Source organism: Trichomonas vaginalis, chromosome I (genome assembly GCF_026262505.1).
Source record: "Trichomonas vaginalis G3 chromosome I, whole genome shotgun sequence".
In the NCBI taxonomy this organism is placed as follows: Eukaryota; Parabasalia; order Trichomonadida; family Trichomonadidae; genus Trichomonas; species Trichomonas vaginalis.
Window position 1 is genome coordinate 13,655,082 of NC_067203.1, and position 19,622 is coordinate 13,674,703.

Consider the following 19,622-nt stretch of genomic DNA (forward strand, 5'->3'; position numbering starts at 1 on the left):
GAAAGGTAAAGAAACGTTTGAAGTAGATGAGATAGATAAAGCTATAAAATTATTTGACGAAGTTGCTGAAAAATACATGTAAAGCGTTTATTTTTGGTCTTTTGTGAAAGTCAGAAAATAAAGTTAGTTTTTATTTTATTTATTTTTTTATCCTGTATGTAAGGACAGATATGTCAACATTAGAGAACACAACAACTGCTATCGTTCATGAAGTCATAAATGAAGAATATGAATACATACAGTATAACAAACAATTGAGACTCATTCGTTCAGTCAAAGACGATATGTACCAAATGCAAAGTATTTTGACAGCATGTTATGCTCCAGATACTAAACTTCCTAAAGACTGGTTTAGGAACCAAAGCACACAAGAACTATTAAATGAAGCACAGCGAGACGTACTTTTTTCTGAAAACAGTGAAGAACAGCGAGTAGGTAAAAAATCCCAGTCGCCAAAACTCTATGAAAATCGTGAAAAATTGCCAAACGGTTTGAGAGGATATTATGTTCATAGACTTCTCGTAAATGCTGTAGCAATGTGGGCTTCACCTCGTTATGCTTGGTATGTTTGTAAACTTCTTGACGAAATTCATAGACAAGAACGTGAAGATATGGAAAAGAAACTTCATGCAAAAGATGAAGTCATTGAATCCAAAGACAAAAGCATACAGAAAAGAATACCGCGTTCAGTACCAAAAGGAAAGGAAAAGAACTATAAGTATATGATTTATACTGAAGAGTTGGAGAATGAAGAAGACAGAGATATGGTTATGTTGCATTTAGTCAGAAGAAACAACAAAAGCTTTTACGACCTTGCTAAAATATATAAATCTGACAGAAACTGGTTCTATCGTGAAAACTTACCGATTTCAATGACACCGAATGAAGATGTGAAACAAATAGTTCAAGATACGTTACCTCAAACACACTATGACATCAAAGGTTGCACAATACTTACATTCAAAGAAGACTTAACATTACTGAAGGAAAAAATAACAGAATATTTCGATAACTTCAAAGAGGAAGAATAAAAAAATATATTTTTGGTTAAATGACGTCAGGGTCAATTTCTTCAACCATTTCACTTCCTTCGTCAATGTCAATAGAAGCTTCTTCAACCTTTGGTAAGAACTTTTGTATAACATCTTTGTTCGTTATTGTCTTCAGAGATGAAGGATAATATTTCACATTTGTTTCACCCTTCTTATATTCTTTCTGTTCGGAAAGATTCATAGCAATACTGAAGAAGTCAATGTTGGAGTTCTTTATAATAGTATAATGAGTATCTTTGACATTCACGAAGATACTCTTTTGTTTCAAAACTACTGCTAACTCTTGTGAAGTATAACGTTTGCGGTCAATGACAATAGCTAATGGTCTGACATACTGACCGAACTTAGATTTTTCACAAACTTCTTGTTAAAGATAACATTGACGTTTGAAGCACCATTGAACTCATTCTTGATGACAGTAGCGAGAGCATTGTATGAAAAGAACTTGCAATCTTGCATGTGTTTCATTAAAATAAAATGTTCGAAATATTTTAAAACTAGCCTTAAAAAATCTAATCTAATTTTTTCAAAAAATATTTTTTATTTCCTACTAAAGATGTATCGGAAGTTGTCTAAGTTAGAACACTCGGAAATAAAACAACTTCTTACAGAAGCTAATATAGATGTTGCAAAGCATTACACAACAAACAAAAAAGCACTCGCTGACTTCATTAAAGACTACAATGGTGCAATAAGTTATGATAGAATTCATGAGTTCATAAAGCCGCAACGCGGCGAGGACGAAGTCCATGCAAGAGCATTTCCTTTAAATGACGTTGCTATTGACTTATATCATAGACGTTCAATACCTCATGAAGTAAGAAGAGAAATGTTTGACATAACAAATGCAAACGTTGGTCATACTCGTAAAGCTCTTTCACATGACGTTCGTCAAGAGATGTTTGACATAACAAATGCAAACGTTGGTGAAACAAGAAGAGCTGTACCACATGAAGTAAGAAGAGAAATGTTTGACATAACAAATGCAAACGTTGGTGAAACAAGAAGAGCTGTACCACATGAAGTAAGAAGAGAAATGTTTGACATAACAAATGCAAACGTTGGTGAAACACGAAAGAGAGATGACACACTGAAACAACAGAGAAGAGAGATGTTTAAAAGTGCTATAGAACAAGTTCGCAAAGCTAACGATGTCATTCGTTCCATTGACGACAAACCAAAAGAAGGTGAGAGATGGTTAAAGAAAGATGAAGAAAATAGGAAGAGGAATGTGAAGTCAGGCAATAGACTCATTGACTTTAACATCGAAGCTTTAGATGAACCAAACAGAGACTACTTACACAAACATTTCGGTAAGGTTTTCATGAGACTCTTAGAGAAAATTAAAATAAACTCCCAACAGAGATGGATGGTATGTTATAAACTTGGTGGAAAGTATGAATGTTCTACGTTAAACCTCAATAATATTGGAACATTACTACATCAGCTCTTGAAGGAGAACTTTATATCAGAGATAGAAGCAAATGCTGCAGGTATTGTTGAAATGCACTATGACTTCTTCTTGACAAACATAAAGAATCTTACCGAAATAAAGATGTATGATTTAACAGAATATGAAGGCTTAACGATGTCAGATGTAAAGAAAGGCAAACCAAAAAAGAGACCATATAGAGATGAAAGCACACTGACAGAAAGACAGAAAAGATTATTGAACAGACTTAAACAAACAGGAGATAAACAAGATATAGATGACTTCTGGAATGAAATCCTTGGTGAAAAGAAGTTTTATAAGAAGAGAAGCGGTCAGTTCTGGAAGTATCTTTGCATATTACCTATAAATCTTGAACGCTACCAAATCTTCAATGAACTGAACAAAAGAACTGCAACACTTATGACAGAGGACAATTGTTTCGTTTATGCTTGTATTCAGGCTGGAGTAAATGAAGAAACTATTGACCACATGAGAGAAGTCATTCGTGTTAGAGACTTTCCTCAAAGTAAAGTACAAGAAATTTCTGACGCAACTGGTATAGCATTCAATGTTACCATTGGTTATTTCAATGACTCAAGACATAATGAAATAAAGAGATATATACCAAAAGAATGCGAAACTGTTAGAACTATTGACTTACTTCTTGTTGAAGACCACTACATGCTAAATGAAAGACTTCCAATGACAACATATTTCATTCGAAACTATAAAGAAATCTTGAAGGAGTGTGGTGGAATGAACATTGAAAAACAGATGAAAATATATACAAAGAGAGAAGATAAATATGTAGTTCGTTATGATAGAACAACACCGTTATGGGATGTTATGAAAACATTGTGGGAGTGCAAATATTTTGAACCTATTTCTTATGGAGAACTTTTCACATATACGACTGACTTATATAAACAGAACCTTGCACCATTTAAAGATTTGACATATGCTCCAAAGTATTGTGTACAACTGAAGAAGAAAGCAGAGTCAAAAGAAGTAAATAAAGCTAAATGTAAATTCATTCCTGAGCACGTTTTCTTTGCTGACTTTGAGTGTAGTACGGATGGCTTTCATAAAGCTTTTAACATCTGTTATGACAGTGAAGATGGTTCAGTTAGTGAAAGTATTTGGGGTCAAAACTGTGCAACAGAATTTTTGGAAAGACTTCCTGACAAGAGTTTAATATATTTCCATAACCTCAGTTATGACATAAACTTCATCTTAAGACACATGACAGAAGTGAAAGGAACTCCCATCATTAAAGGTTCACGAACAATGCAAATAACTGGTTTATATAAAGGACGGGCAATTATTATAAAAGACTCTTACAGTGTTATAAATAAGAAGCTTAAACTATTTCCTGCTATGTTTAATTTACAAACTGGCCCGAAAGAAGTATTTCCATATAACTACTACAGCAGTGTTTTGTTAGCAAATGACAACAGAACTGGTGTCATTTCTGAAGCATGTAAGTTTATCCATGATGCAGATACATTTATGAAAAACATAGATTCCATCAAAGGTTGCAGAATAGATGAGAACCACTTCGACTTAGAAAAATATAGCACGTTTTACTGCAAACAAGATGTAAGAATTTTAAGAGAAGGTTTTGTAAAGTTCCGCAATGACTTATTGAAAGAGTTTGATTTAAACGTTTATGACTACGTTAGTATTTGTTCTATTGCTAACAAATTGTTTGAGAACAGAGTATACTTCCCGAATGGAAATCTTTATGACCTCTCAAATAAACCAAGAGAATTTATTTCGAGATGCATTCAAGGTGGAAGATGTATGTTGTCAGATAACATGAAACAAAAGAGCAAAAAGAAACTCATTGCTGACTTCGACACTGTTTCATTATATCCTTCAGCTATAGCAAGACTTTATACTTTAGAAGGTATTCCAAAAGTATTGAAGGAAGAAATGTTAAGCACAGAGTATCTCATGAGACATTTATTCGATGACGACCAAAAGGAACCCATTGGTGAAAAGTTTATGTCTGGCTTCTTTGTTCTCATTAAGATAACAGAGATTGGTATACCCAGACACTTTCATTTAATAGTTTGCGACCCTGAACTAAATCCAGAACTTAACGTTCCAAGAAGTTCAAACACTTGCTGTCTCATGTATGTTGACCATATAACATTACAAGACCTCATAAAATATCAAGGTGTCAAATGTGAAGTGTTGCAAGGATACTATTACGATGGAAACAGAGATATGAGAATAAGAGATGAAGTAAAGAAGTTGTTTGAGTTAAGGTTAAAGTATAAGAAAGAAGAAAACCCCTTACAAGAAATTATAAAACTCATTCTGAACAGCATTTATGGCAAAACTATTCTATCTCCTATTGAGTCAAAAATAACCATAGTAGATGACAAAGATGCTATAAGATATGCTATAAGAAATTACAACCATATAGTGAAGTTCGAAGGTTTGGATGGTTCAGATAAAACTATTTTCAAGCTAACGAAAAGCATTTGCAGACACTTTAACTTCTGTCCACTTGGTGTTAATATTCTGTCTATGTCAAAACGTATTATGAATGAAGTATTCTGTACTGCAGAGGACATGGGACTTCAAATATTTTACCAGGATACCGACAGTATGCACTTATATAATGAAGACATCCCAAAGCTTGCAGCAGAGTTTAAGAAGAGATACGGTAGAGAACTTATAGGAAAGAACCTTGGTCAATTTCATAGCGACTTTGCAGAAATAACACCTGGAAAACAAAGTTTAGCTTATAAAAGTATTTTCTGTGGAAAGAAGACCTACATAGACTTACTCACGAATGATTTAAATGAAGTTGCATTTCACTGCAGAATGAAAGGCGTGAAGCAAGATGTTATTGCTTTAACCGCTAATGAAATGTTTCCTGAAGCTATACAATGCTATTACAATGAAGATAAGAACATTCACATACCTGTTGGAACATATGACAAAGACTCTGAGTTCAGTTTAATGAAACTTTACAAAGCACTTTATGACGGTCAAGAGATTGCATTCGACTTATGTAAGTCATGTCAACCTTGCTTTGCTGAAAAGTTCAACTTTTCAATAACGACTAAAACAAGCTTTATTCGTAAGTTGAAGTTCTGAGGTCATTTATTTTTGTCAGCAATGAGGTCATGAATGAGGTCATGAATGAGGTCATTCGTGATAAAAATAAAGCTAGCGTAGATTTTACAATACTGCGATGGTAGAGTTTAAGAGTTGTGCTTCAATGTAGAGACAGTCCTTCCCATCTGGAGGTAAGAACACTGGGCACTTATGGTCATGAGTGGAGAACATGTCTATCCAAAACTCACGATTGAAGCCGGTTAATTTATAGTATTTAGGGTTAGGAAGTGGTGAAGTTCTTGTATGACCAATGAACTCATTTTCAACGCCTTTGGCTATATTAGAGTAAAGTATTGCTTGCTTTCTATCCCAAATGCCAGGTGTTACAATCTTTGAAAATTCATTTTTCCTCGGAAGCATTGCATCATAATTGAAAACATTCTTAAAATCATCACTTGGTTCGGAGATTTGAAATCTTATACGTAATGGATTTTCTTTCTTTTTAGCGACTTCATTGAATGGTGAGAATACAATGAATTGACAGTCATGAGTTCCATCTTCATTTTCATTAAATTCATAATGAAAGTCTATAAGTTGTGGCTGACTACCTTCTTCTTTCAGTTGTGCAAGAAACTCACGTAAAGGCTGTAAAGTTTGTACTTCAATGTTAAACTTTTTCTCGAACATCTCATTAAATGAAATCATACATTGCAACAATGTTGTATCGTCTTTAAAGTATTTGTATATGTGAATGTTTTGGGCGCTTAAAGACTGTTCGTCATTTTCTATCTCGACTTGAAGTATAAAGTCAACCTTTCTGAAAGCACGTGTTATATACATAGATGTTATGCCAATGTACTTCTCTTCATTTATGTTCACAATCCAGTCTGTTGGAAACTTAAACGTTACTCTGTTCCCCTTTATTTTGACGTCAGGGTTTTCACTACTGAACGCAACAGATAAAGGTATTTGTCTATACATTTAATTCGGATAAAAATAAACCATTTACTCTTTCTTTGCTTCAGCTTCTTTAGCTTTTTGTTCTTCCTTTTGCTTCTTCTCTAGCTTTTTTCGCCAGCAAACGTGGGTTCTTCTGTCTTCCAGCAGCTAATGCAGCAAGTTGTTTTTCACTAAGTTTTCTCTTTGGTCTCTCTGGCTTTTGTTCTTGTTTTTGTTCCTTCAGTTCGGATAAAATTTGCTCACGAATTTCTTTCTTCAATGCTTCAACATCTATGACCCCTTGGGTCTTGTCCGTAGGGCTTGTCTGAGTCATTTGACTGCAGATAAAAAACTAAATTAAAACTTTAACCGATGTAAAATGAGCTTGTCAAAATCAGAGCGAGAGTCTATTATATTAAATGACGCAAGAGGAATACAACATCCTTTCTATTACGTAAGTCAGAGTAAAGATGGTAAAATATACGTAAGAAAAAGAAAGGTTCCATTAGCGAATGCAGAGAGCGACAACATTAAGGTGCATGGCAAGGGTGAAGTCCACGAAGCCCATATAAAACCTTCTGTTCAAACTGAAAAGTCAATAGAACAGAAGAAAAGAAGCCAGATGTACTTTCAATAACGAACCAAGAGCTTATTGCAAAGTTCGTGAATTTCATTGAAAAACAAACCGAGTCAAAGAACCCTGACCCGCCAGTGAAAGAAGTTGAGACAAAAGAGAATGTACAGTTCATTGAAAATGTCAAGAAACAACTTCCACCACGAATGCCAAGAAGAAGAGTGAGAATAATGAAGTAAATAGATATTTTTATCTGAAGTAAATACATGCAGAACGAACAGTTAAACGAATTTACTCCAGCAGAGCATATTCATCAGATTCGCTCATATTTCGATATCATAGACAATGCAGTTCAAATTGGTGACACTAATAGAAAATATTCTGACGCAAAGATTCCATCACAACCTGGAACTGCTAAAGATAACACATGGGTAACATTCAATCTCTCACCTCCTGGTGAAAATATGTTGGACCTTTACAATACATTCATTACGTATAAAATGGAAGGTCAATTTATTGTAGATAAAGAAATTGGTTCAGGTTCCAATAAAACAAACCCACCAGGATTTTGGATTGGTTTCGATGACGCTTTCTATGCAGTTGCTGGATATCAAATCCTTGCAAATGGTCGTATCGTATATTCTCAAGACAACGCAAGAGAAGAAGCATATATAACTTCAAACTCACAAACTACCGAACAAATAAAGAAAGTAGATGTTTTCTCAAAGACTCGACATGAAGATGTATGGAGTCATTCGGGAACATGCAGAACAGGACAAATTGTTAGTGGTCCAATTACAGCAGGAAAATCATTTGATTTTAAGCTTCGTTTAAGAATTCCTGTTAGAAGATTCCTTCCATTAGAAGCTATTCGATTTATTCCAGCTTTTGCAGGAAACATTCAGCTTAAAGTAAAGTTCAGTAGCGACGCCTTACAATGCACATCTATATCTGTAAATGATATCATTGCTTTCAATCCAACTCTTAAAGTTGCATTTGCTTCAGATTCAAATCCACCGACAAATAAATTTGTTCCATGGAATGAACCATTCACTATGATAACGAAGGCAGTAGAAGCTAGTGGAACAGTTACTATTACAACTGTAACCCAGCAACTATTTCGAACAAAGATGGATTTTAATGAATGTTTCATTCATCCAAAGTCATTCTCTTTAGACCCTAACATTTATACAGAACTTGTAGAACATTATACAAACGAGGCTTTATGTTTTCCTGTTAAAGTTATGGATTGGATTCCTATGGACGGTTCATTCTCAAAGAATACAGATAGTTCAAGTGCAACATTTACAGCAGCTTATACGCCTATTAATGTTAAAAGTATTTGGGCACTATTTAGAAAGAAAGACAACTATTATGTTAATTTTGAGAACCCTAAGTTTAAATATCTTCAGCTTTCCATGGGAGCTTATGGAAATATGCCTGCAGAACCTGAAAAATCATATGGACCTGTATTTTATGAAATGGTTGCGAACGCTTGCAATACAAACAATGATATGATAGGATTTAATGAAGATGTTATGAGGTCATTGGTGGATGATGGTAGTGTGGAACATAAATGGGATAGCTATGACAACACACATTTCTTATGTGGTTTTCCAACAGAAGTGGACTTTTGCTTCCAGCAAGGTCAAACATCTACTGCTCCAATAACATACAAATTGTCTGTTAAAGGACCTATTGAACTAGCAACTGAAAATGTACCAAAGCCACTTATTGGATTTATGAGGGATTGTTGCTTTGCAATACAAGTAAGACAGTCAGGCATACCAATAATAAGACTTGACGACTATAACTTAGCACGGACGACAGTGAGGAATAAAGGATGAACGTTTATTTTTAAAGCTTATAAATGAGTTCTTCATCAAGCTCTCGTGAACCTTCACCATCTATGAAACAAACTTTACCAAACGATTATGGAGCACCTATTGAATATTTCTTACGAGCTGCACAATGGCAAAGAGCAGTCTCACCAAGGTTAGGTGTTCCACCAGCTCCTGTCAAAAATAGCATTTGGTCAAGTCCTTATATAAATATGGTCTCCCACTAGGTTTGCTAGCTACAGCAGGAGCAGTTATGATGTTGAAAAGAAATAAAGCAAATGTTATAAATAATACTGAAGTAGCTGAAGTTAAACAAACTCCAACACCTTCGCCAAAACCAACGCCTTCACAAGCAAACCTTCAATGACTCCTGAACCTATGGAAGTACAAACTCCTGTTCAAAAGTCAACTCCTAAACCGACTCCAACATTTAAACCAGAACCTACTCCTCAAATAAATCGTAAAACTCCTGCGTTTCCTTACTGAAAAAATAACGTTATTTTTATTTATTTGAAAATTTTTATTTGATTGAAATGACGACTAAAGTCACTGAAGCAATGAAACAAAAGTTTTTGGTAGAATACATTAAATCAGGAGCTTCCAGAAGGTTTTTACGTTCATACTATGAAGGATGGTAGAGTTCAGTTTAGAAAGATAAAGCAACCATTAGATAAAGAAGGAATTTTGAGAAAGATTAAACTTCATGAGGACAACATTGCTGAACTTAAGAAGAAGTTAGAAGAGTTGGAGAAAGGAAGAGAGTTATAAAGCAATGAATTCAACGGGTTAGAAAAGAAGGTAGGTGAAAAAAGAGGTTAGATCTACCCTTCACCTAAATTTATTTTTGCGCTATGTTTTCATACGTGTGAGGGTGGTGATATCATTAATTTTTTATTTATTTTATTATTTTACTGAAAATTTTTATTTGGATGTAAATGACAGAACAAAAGCAACTCATTCGAATTCCACAGTATAACAAACATACATTTAAACATTTATTCTTCCTTCCTGAGCATAACATGTTCTTTCAAATACATCCGAGACCAGTTGACTTTTCATTGACTGTTTATAAAGATAGAAATAGTTATATCATTAAACCATACGATGACGAAGGTAAGTTATGTAAATTGTACGTTAAGAAGTTAGAGAAAGTTTATGGCTTCAAGTATGACTACAATAGGGTTAACACTGATGATGAAGATATTGAGGAAAATTTATGAGAACATTAGTGAAGTTGTTAGTGAGAACGATAGTGAGAACGTTTATTTTTACATTAGTGAGTTCGTTAGTGAAGTGAAGTGGGTGGTGGTTTTGTAAATATTTAAGGTTAAGTTAGTGTTGTCGTTTGTGTTGTAAAATTTACGTTAACGGTTTTGTAAAGTGTCAAATTCACAAGTATTGGTTAAGGTGAAACGCAGTGCCACCATACCCAAGACTTGTATACTAACTATAGTAACATGACCACTATTTTGATGACTAAGAAATGTAATTCATCAAATTGGCAGTTCGATGAATGATACCATGCAATCAACAACTGGTTTGTTACAATTTGGCTTGATTCATCAAATTGGCGGTTTGATGAACCGAATATTGTAATCCAGACTAGGTCAGTTACAATTTGGCTTGATTCATCAAATTGGCGGTTTGATGAACCGAATATTGTAATCCAGACTAGGTCAGTTGCTTGTTGGTCATAGATAATAATGACACCTTTCAGTTTTTGTTAAACATCTCAATTATCCCGCCAAAAATTATTGGGTCTAAATTGGTTTTTATTATTATTATTTTCAGTGTAATAAACAGAAATTCATCAAAAGTGACAGCTCTCAATTTTTTGACATTTGTAAATTCTAAATTGAATGAGAAAAATGAAATAATACTAAGCATAATACAATATTCTAGATTTAATTATAATTAGGAAAAAGTTAGTTTTGAGAGTACTTTTCATAGGCATATAGAATGAAATCTTCTGAAAAATAATATCACATAAACTCATATTATTTTCTAATATATAACTATTTTATATAAAAATCAAATTCAATGATCTTAAAAGCGAAGGATAAACCTCAAAATTTACGAATATAATGAGTGGGAATATAATGCTTATCTATCATAAAACCATATGAAATATCAATTTTTGCTTTACGCCTAATTTTTGACGACAATTAGCAAAAAATGATATTTCATATGGTTTTATGATAGATAAGCATTATATTCCCACTCATTATATTCGTAAATTTTGAGGTTTATCCTTCGCTTTTAAGATCCTTGAATTTGATTTTTATATAAAATAGTTATATATTAGAAAATAATATGAGTTTATGTGATATTATTTTTCAGAAGATTTTGTGTTCTTCTTCAAAATTTTATTTTTTTATTAAAAAGAATCTTTACAAAATATACATTTACTTTAATTAATATTTAAAAACGTGCTCTATCAAAAGTTCCAAAAATTCAATATTTTAGCTTTTCTGAGGTGTCACTTTTGATGAATTTCTGTTTACAACATCAGAAACAAACTAACTTGTTTTTTAGGAATTTATCATTCATAAAGTCTTTATGATATATTTTCAACTAAGGGTTTCGTTTTGCTAAAATTGTCACTTTTATAGCATATTTGTTTTTGGATGTTTTGCGAAACCAAAAAAAAAACTATGATATACAATGTGTGTGTAAAGAAAATACTTTATTTACTAGTTAAAAAATCATTTGGTATTGATCAAGTTATTTTTTCTGGATAAGATATTATATGGATAATTGGATAGAAAATACAATTATATAATCTTGTACCTGGTTTAATTAAGCTAATTGTCATCAGAAACTTGTAATTTTTATGAATTTCAGATTTTCTTTTCATTACTGCTTTTCTTAATAGGTCAAGTTCTTATTTACGTTATAAAGTATGATATTTACAAATATCAAGTTATCATGTTTTTTGAGAAATTATGAGAAACAAACAAAAATGAAAAAGATAGGAATAGCAATGAATAGTGATGTGGGTATAGAAAATGTAAGAGATATGAATGCAAAGCAATCAGTATTTAGGATATTGACCATAGATTGGTAGTATTCATTTTCTATGCGATGGGGTACCAACCTATTTTTCAACATTTTTAACTGAAGAAATATAATCGTACATAAATGATCTAGCTATTCGTTACTAAACTTCATGAAACAATGTTGACCAAAAAATTTTTCGATGCAAAATGCAATTATCGTCTTTAAATATTTAAAACTATATAAATTTATAACTAATACATGATGTTTTCAATCTTTGTTTTTAATATTTATGAATATTTCAGTTTGATTTTTATATGTGTATTTCCATTTGTGTCTACTGCACATAAATACAACATTACAGAAACAAATCACCCCTGTCTTTCTTATTTTGCGAGGTTATAGTATTCAACAAATTGAGAACAATAATTTTCCATTATTAGCCTTAATTTATAGATTTATCCATTTAAACAATAAGTTTTATCATAATTTAGATATATAATTCTGCTTATTACAGATATTTTCAGTTTTGGAAACAGATTTGATGCACCACAGATAAAATTCAATAAAAACAAATTGCACACCATACGTAATTGGCTATTCTTGATTAGGTTAGCCAATGCTATAGTTCTATCTTTAAATTAAGAGTTTTTTAAAATTTATTTCTTGCAAACACCTAATATACGTACTTCTTTGATAGTGATATCAATGATTGTATCCAGTCATAAAATATTTATAAAAAAAGAAACACAATGCTAAAAAAATTACCCAATGTTTGAATAAATAATCTTATTTCTCGAGTAAACATTATTGTTTTAAAGGTAATACACCAATCAATCATATATGACAATGCATTGACTTTGAAAGTGCATTAGAAACCCCTAAATCTCTCTCATTATGATGAATGATTTATAAAAAAGTGACAATTTTGTAAAAAAATGGATCGAAAACAAATTGGAACACCTACTTATTTGTATTATTGTGGTACATTTCAGTTACTCAATACCACATCAATAGGTAACTTTAGTACACCAATTTTGCAGTGTTTAGAAGATGCTTCATTATCAATTTACGACATTGACTACGTAAGTTCAAATGGAAACTACACATGTGTTGATCTTAAGAGTCATAAAGCATATTGGTGGAGCACTTGCAGAGAAAAACGAGATGCTTCAAGTTATCATTTCTTGGATAACAACAATAAAATAGTTATAGGAACAAACGGATTATTAGATTTGAAGGTAGATGGAACTGTCAACTTCATTTCATTATCAAATACCCAATTAGCAATAGATTCTTCAATAAAATATCTCGATGCCTTCGCAAACAGTCATAAATATGCCCTAATTGATACAGAAAAGAAAATACATATATACTTTGAGAACAAAAACATCATCCATTATCCAGTTACCACTGAAGAACCAAAAATTATTTGTTTAACAGAGAATACAACAGGAATTTTGTTCAAAAACTATACATTCCAGATAAAAGCAGATAATTCCGATAAGCAATTTGAGTTTAAAGATATCATTCACGTTGCATCATCTGAAGATCGATATGTTGTCGTCACAACAAAGTCATTAGTATACGAAATATACGAAAATGGTACTAAGAAACAGATTTTTGGCTTCCAAGGTACCCCAATTTCTGCATTTTGCGGAACAAAGCATTATGGAGTGATTACATACCAAGGAGATGCATTTTTATGGGGATGGGGCTTGTCAGGACAACTAGGAAATGGTGTCTGCATGAATCGCGACCATCCTGTCAAAGCAAAGTTTGATGATTCTCTTAGAATTGTTGCAGCTGACGGAGGAGCAGAAAATACTGTTTTCCTGGCTGTGAAAGAGATGTCATTCACTCCGATGTTGCCAGAAATCATGCAATCTTCTCCATTTATCCAAACAATCCGAACAACAATGAATATAGAGGGATTAATGAATCCAGATAATAAAGATGTTAAATTTTAGATTTGTTTTAATAATAAAACCTTGTTTACTATTCATTATGATTTTAATTCTTTTTTGTTTCCATTAATATATGATATTTCGTTTCATTAACTTTTATAAAGGATAAATTATTCTAGTTCGTTTGCAAAACATAAATATTATTATAAAATATTTTTATTAAATTCATAACAAACACATAAATATTTTATTCATTAAAGAAAACACGACCAGCCTTTTGATTGAGGCGGTTATATTCTTCTTTTAGTTGCTCTTGTTTCTTGATTAATCTTGCTGTATCTGCTTGAACACGAGCTCTCTCATTAAGAATCATTTCCATCTGCAAATAAAGCTTAACATACTTGTTTTCAAGTAGTTGTTTGACTGTTGGACGCTCTTGAGGCTTTTTCATCATCATAGACTGAATAACCTCGAAAAGGTCGTCACTGTACATAGCAGGAATTCTTCTAAGTGGACCAGTTTGTATCAATTGCGTGATTACTTCATTTGATCCATTAAAAGGCAAGTGGAGATCTGCTAATTCAAATAAAACGCAGCCAAGTGCCCAAATGTCACTCTTCTCATCATATGGTTGATGGCTAATGAGTTCTGGTGACATATATGGGGGAGTTCCTGCGTAAGTACTAGCTGCACCATCTTCAATTTCTCTTGCAAGTCCGAAATCTCCGAGCTTTACATGGCCATTGCCAGAAATGAAAATATTTCCAGGTTTGATATCTCTATGTATCATCTTTGGATGGCATGAATCTAATGCGATACACATATCTGTTAAGACTTGCCATATAGCTGATTCAGGAATCCTATCATTATCTGCACGCGTTTTCCTAATAAGCTGCTGAAGATCTCCTTTTTCGCAATATTCCATAACTATGTACATGAGTTTCTTCTCTCTAACTACAATTCTGTCGTAGTATCCAACAACATGTTCATTTTGAATATTTCTTAAAGCGTTTACTTCATTGATTAGCATTTGTTTTTTCTTATTATCCATTTGGCTATAGCTTATTTCTTTAATAGCAACCACCTTTTGATCTGATTTTCGTATTGCTTTACATACACTACCAAATGACCCTTGGCCAAGCCTCTCTATTATTTCATACTTATCAAGCATTTTTAATTTATAAACGTACACAATTTATAAAATCCAAAATGGTTGAATGAATATCTTCTTTATTTGATTTGGGGCCAAATTAACAAAACATTTTTAACGAATTTCTACAAAATGGAATTAATTTTTCCAACTTTCCTAATGTTAAAGATAGCTTGATCTCACATTCAAATCTGTGATGATAAAACACATATTATTTGTCGCAGATGATTTCTTAAAAGATTTTATTCAATTCTGTTTACAAAAAGAGCTTGGCGGCAAGACTATGAGATATAAAACATATATAGAAAATTTCTGTAATAAACATTTCAATTTACTATAAAAATATAAAAATAATAATAAAAAATAACAAAAGAAAATAAATTATTTTTGTGCTTTGAGTTCATTGAGTCTTTCCTGGAACATCATCATGCACTGAATGGCTTCATTAGTTCCAATTGCGATAAATATCGGAAAAGCGGTTTTAAGTTTTTCAGAATCGTTTTTCCATTCGACCAAGGCCAAAATGGAAAGTTTTGTGAGGATTCCATCCGACGGAGTGCCTTCGAAAATTGACATCATGAAATCAACGGCTTCTCCGAACAATTTTCCTTCTTTCATCATAGTCCTGCATTTTTCTAAAGTCTGAGGAAGTTTTGATTGCTTTGCCAACTCATTCATATTAATATTATCGATATAACATAGTTTACAGAGCTGTTTTACAGCCTTTTCTGTATCAGTAAGTAATCCACCTGTCTGCGCAATGCCAAGTTCTATTGCTTGATTACCGAGTTGTCGTAATTCCTTTTTTTGAAGGAGGAAACCAACAGAAGTAAGAGTTTTAGAAAACTCATTGATTAGTTTGTAGGATTCTGTAAGTGATGTTGTTGGCGTATGTGGTTCTTCTCGTTCAATAAGAGTTATCGACTTATTTCCGAGAGTTTTGATGACAACATTGCAGTTTTGATTGTTCAGAACGCTTAACAGATTGTTGGAAAGGAAGTTAACAATGTAGAAAACGAAGTCTCGTTCTAAACTAAAATGAAGCAAAGTTCTGTAAACAGTTTTGAACTTTTCATCGGATGGAAATGTAAGAGATCTTTCTTTCGAAATTAAAATATCGTTGAATAATAGTCTTAGCTTTTGAGCGGAATCATTTTTGACATTTTCTAGTGCTTTTTCTTGTTTAATAGTAGGAGCAATACGTTCAAGCTGTCTCATATTATCTAATATCGATTTGTAGTCTTTTCTAGCAAACGAATCTTCCAATTTTGAGTGAAAATCTACAAATTCTTGAATTTTCTGTATAACAATTGACTTCTTTTTCTGAATTTCAAGTTCGTTGCTTAATCTCTTCTCTTCTGCACTGAGATTAGCTGTTTTACTTCCATTCTCTTTGAGATTTTTCTCTTCATTTTTCAGATTTGCTTCTAACTTTGAGCATTGCTGAAGAAGATCAACTAATTTTTTAGCCGCTATATTGAGTTCTTTTTGTTGCCTTTCAACAGCCGGAGGAATTTTCTTTTGTTCGATATTTTCCTCCATTTTTTATAACAATTAAAATTCAGGGTTTATAACAAATTTATTTAGGGGAATTAAAATTAGTATAAAAAGCACTTTCACGTAAAAGATGATAACAAACAAAGATATTTCTAAAACAAATAAGCTTTTGCAAGTTATCATCCGTGCTCTTGATGGTGCTGATACTAATTTAAAGCCGATTTTAGACTTAGTAGGAGAATCTAACACGGATTCACTGATTCCTTGCTATTCATATCTATGCAATTGGATATCATCTAGCTTCGGTGTTGAAATCGATCAAAAGGTCTTAAAGAAACAACAAATTGTTTATTTCACAATGAACCAGATTCTCGAGAAGATACCTCCCGTTCTAATGCTTTCCGGCATGGCTGATATAAATACCACATTTCAATACTTTGCTTTCTTCGCAAACTCGTCAACGGTTATGTATGAAAAAAGAATCTTGCAGCTTTACAATCAGATTGTTTCATTCTACTCAAATTACTTTCTGTACAGGAATCCTTCAATTTTAAGCTCAGACGACCAAACAATTATCTCAAAAATGCCAATTTTACTCGATGATTACGAGCATAATCATAAATTTCAAGAATTAATGCGTAGTCATTTCAAAAGAATGATATATGGTAAGTATCCCATTGCCTCATTCAAGAGATATCTTTCTAGACAAAATGCAAAAATTATTTTAACGCAAACAATAATAGAATGCATCAGAGAACTGAATTATTCTCGAACAGCAACGCATTACGAACTATTACATTCATTTTCTATCATATTTTTATATATTCATGCATTTGTTACAGCAAGATACATAGATGGACAGACAATTTGTGATTATTTACGATCTAGACCATTTCTATCACCATTCTGTCTTCTTGCAATTGCAAATCACATTCCACAAGTTTTTTATTTATTTAATTTGCTTATTCCTCAAGAACTTGCAACAGGAACATACCCAATGGAAGAAGCCGAAAAGATCATAATTAAAAACTATCCAATGGTCGATAATTCCAATGATAATACTTTAGATGATTTGATTGAACAAATTCCTCACATATTATTAGTATATTTCTTAAACATACAGTTCCCAACAGAGAACTTAAATGACCATCCAGATGAAAGCGAGCTTATTTCTATGCTGAGAACTTCAGGGTCCGCAATTTACGATAAAATGAAAATCCTCATTCATTATGCAAATGTTGGGGGAGTGACACCCCCTGTTATATCGGCACTCAGTTCTCAATTATTGAGTTGTATAACCCTATCGTTCCAACGAACATTTATTGAATGCTTTACATCGGGCATGTTTACATACAAGTTATCTTTGTTTTTCAAGAACGTTCTGGAGATTGTGCTGCCTTCCCTCGGTGACCAGATCATCTACAGGTTCTACGACTTGACAAAAACCGATTCTCAGAACGGAGATATCATTATAAGAGGCGCATTGTCGTTTACAATGGCTGATTTGTATAATTACGTAGATCCATCGTTGATTGTATCATTTTGCTTGCAAGGGATTGGTGAAAAAGAGCTTTCTTCCCCTGTAAGATTGTTTTTGGCGAATTTTCTGAAATCTGGACCACCAATCCTCAAAAATGGTATTGAGGAATTGCTCCAGAAGTGTAATGACATCTTTATCATACTAGATTACATTCATTCTATTGAAACTGAGAATAATTGTAACAGAGCTGACGAATCTGAGAAAATTTTAAGTATAAGACGGTCTTTAATCAAAAAATTACCTTTTATATGCGATGGATTTCCGCTTGTTATCACTGGAGTTTCGCCATCTAAAGCGGAATCTCCACTTTCTTCAAAAATTGTGCAACTTCTGTCGTCTGTGTTCAATAACCCGACACCAACAGAGTTGATAAACCAGCTGAGACTCGCAGGAACCAATGGTGGGCTCCTGCTTCGCGTAGTTGCGTCATCAAATTTAATTCAACACGCAAACATCGCAAATGCAGCTGTAGATTACACGTGTGAGGTATTTAATGTAAATAATGAAGGTAATTCGTCGTCATTAGACGCTTTCTTTATCTCATCTCCAACATTGCATCTTCCCATTGCCCAAATTTTGCTAGAATCACTTATAAGGATCGGCTTCGAAGACCAAGCACTCCGGCTGCTCCACGTGATCACTCCGACCCTCCAGAAGGATTTAATGCCCTTACACTGGCTGATTCGAATTTTGCCAAATATCTCTCAATTTTTGTCTCAAAGATCTTGCGTTACTTTTGCGTCAATTGTTGAGGGATTAAATAATGTAAGAGACTTGCCGAAAGGAAATTCAAGAACAAGGACGATTATTGAAGGAATGGTAAATTCTCTAAATTCAACCATCGTAGATGACTTCCAATCCAGTGGAGAGTTCAGAAATAAGTATGAATTGATGCACGCTATTGGTGTTTGCTCGTTTATACTTAATAGAACTGGAAAAGAAATTGATGAATTAATTTCACCGGTTAAAGACCTACTTTCCTTCTGGCCGAATAGACTGGCATGCATATCTTGCAGCTCTGAGCTTGCTTGCAGCTTATCTAATGACATGGCGTTTGAATATTTCACAAAAGTATTTGATTTGCCAGACAGTGAGTTTTCTCAAGCTGCAATACAGTCATTCTTAATACATGCACCATTGAGTACATTCATGAAGATTGTTTCTTCAACAAAAGAGATAATTGGAGGAAATCTTCAAAAATTAAAGAGATTGATGCCAAATATTATACCTTGCTTCATGAGATTCGAAGGTGCACCTGATATGACTACTAAAATGCTCTGTGGATTGATAGAATCCGTGAAATCAGAAACCCCAACTGATATAATCGAACAATTGATTGATATTGTTATCTGGATGTATCTCACTTTGAGATTGCAGAAGTTTAGAACTGTATTAATCAATTCTTCATCAAGTTTACCTCCGAAATACAGAATCATTGTTGCATCTTCAGTTGTTGTTGATGGATATCTTAAAAATGAGTCAATGAACAAGAAAGATATTCCAAATGATGACGATGCACCTCCTGGACTCTTCTCTTGGAAAGAGAATTAATTTTTATTTTTGTTTTTATTTGTTTTTTTGTTTTTATCATGCAAATATAGATTTTTTTGTGATTTTT

The 19,622-nt window shown here is 33.0% G+C and overlaps 10 protein-coding genes and 1 pseudogene across 11 annotated transcripts, besides 5 other annotated features; 6 read left to right on the forward strand and 5 right to left on the reverse strand.

The window, feature by feature from the left end:
• Positions 1-10,362: part of a mobile genetic element that runs on past the window's edge.
• On the forward strand, positions 171-1,031 carry TVAGG3_0981410 (KilA, N-terminal/APSES-type HTH, DNA-binding family; the record flags this gene model as incomplete). The annotated part of the gene is made up of 1 exon (XM_051253950.1): positions 171-1,031. The coding sequence occupies one exon, from the start codon at positions 171-173 to the stop codon at positions 1,029-1,031; it is 861 nt and encodes a 286-aa protein (XP_051079524.1).
• TVAGG3_0981420 (uncharacterized protein) lies at positions 1,048-1,233 on the reverse strand (the record flags this gene model as incomplete). The annotated part of the gene is made up of 1 exon (XM_051253951.1): positions 1,048-1,233. One exon carries the CDS (start codon positions 1,231-1,233, stop codon positions 1,048-1,050), a length of 186 nt encoding a protein of 61 aa, XP_051079525.1.
• On the forward strand, positions 1,609-2,796 carry TVAGG3_0981430 (organellar and viral DNA polymerase type B; the record flags this gene model as incomplete). Its single annotated transcript, XM_051253952.1, has 1 exon — positions 1,609-2,796. A coding segment is annotated over one exon (1,188 nt), but the record flags the coding sequence as incomplete, so codon positions are not given.
• On the reverse strand, positions 5,841-6,399 carry TVAGG3_0981440 (uncharacterized protein; the record flags this gene model as incomplete). The annotated part of the gene is made up of 1 exon (XM_051253953.1): positions 5,841-6,399. A coding segment is annotated over one exon (559 nt), but the record flags the coding sequence as incomplete, so codon positions are not given.
• Positions 6,568-6,832, reverse strand: TVAGG3_0981450 (annotated as a pseudogene). The gene has a single exon. A coding segment is annotated over exon 1 (265 nt).
• TVAGG3_0981460 (uncharacterized protein) lies at positions 7,339-7,849 on the forward strand (the record flags this gene model as incomplete). Its single annotated transcript, XM_051253954.1, has 1 exon — positions 7,339-7,849. A coding segment is annotated over one exon (511 nt), but the record flags the coding sequence as incomplete, so codon positions are not given.
• TVAGG3_0981470 (uncharacterized protein) lies at positions 8,128-8,849 on the forward strand (the record flags this gene model as incomplete). Its single annotated transcript, XM_051253955.1, has 1 exon — positions 8,128-8,849. A coding segment is annotated over one exon (722 nt), but the record flags the coding sequence as incomplete, so codon positions are not given.
• Positions 10,363-10,367: 5 nt separating the features above from the next.
• Positions 10,368-10,704: a mobile genetic element.
• A 2-nt stretch (positions 10,705-10,706) lies between these two features.
• Positions 10,707-10,743: a mobile genetic element.
• Positions 10,744-11,383: 640 nt separating this feature from the next.
• Positions 11,384-11,421: a mobile genetic element.
• Positions 11,422-11,489: a mobile genetic element.
• A 1,344-nt stretch (positions 11,490-12,833) lies between these two features.
• On the forward strand, positions 12,834-13,881 carry TVAGG3_0981520 (ubiquitin-protein transferase protein; the record flags this gene model as incomplete). The annotated part of the gene is made up of 1 exon (XM_001321023.1): positions 12,849-13,880. One exon carries the CDS (start codon positions 12,849-12,851, stop codon positions 13,878-13,880), a length of 1,032 nt encoding a protein of 343 aa, XP_001321058.1.
• A 183-nt stretch (positions 13,882-14,064) lies between these two features.
• On the reverse strand, positions 14,065-14,988 carry TVAGG3_0981530 (STKc Nek2 domain-containing protein; the record flags this gene model as incomplete). Its single annotated transcript, XM_001321024.1, has 1 exon — positions 14,065-14,988. One exon carries the CDS (start codon positions 14,986-14,988, stop codon positions 14,065-14,067), a length of 924 nt encoding a protein of 307 aa, XP_001321059.1.
• A 360-nt stretch (positions 14,989-15,348) lies between these two features.
• TVAGG3_0981540 (uncharacterized protein) lies at positions 15,349-16,510 on the reverse strand (the record flags this gene model as incomplete). The annotated part of the gene is made up of 1 exon (XM_001321025.1): positions 15,349-16,509. The coding sequence occupies one exon, from the start codon at positions 16,507-16,509 to the stop codon at positions 15,349-15,351; it is 1,161 nt and encodes a 386-aa protein (XP_001321060.1).
• A 54-nt stretch (positions 16,511-16,564) lies between these two features.
• On the forward strand, positions 16,565-19,598 carry TVAGG3_0981550 (armadillo (ARM) repeat-containing protein family; the record flags this gene model as incomplete). Its single annotated transcript, XM_001321026.1, has 1 exon — positions 16,595-19,555. One exon carries the CDS (start codon positions 16,595-16,597, stop codon positions 19,553-19,555), a length of 2,961 nt encoding a protein of 986 aa, XP_001321061.1.
• Positions 19,599-19,622: the final 24 nt, after the last annotated feature.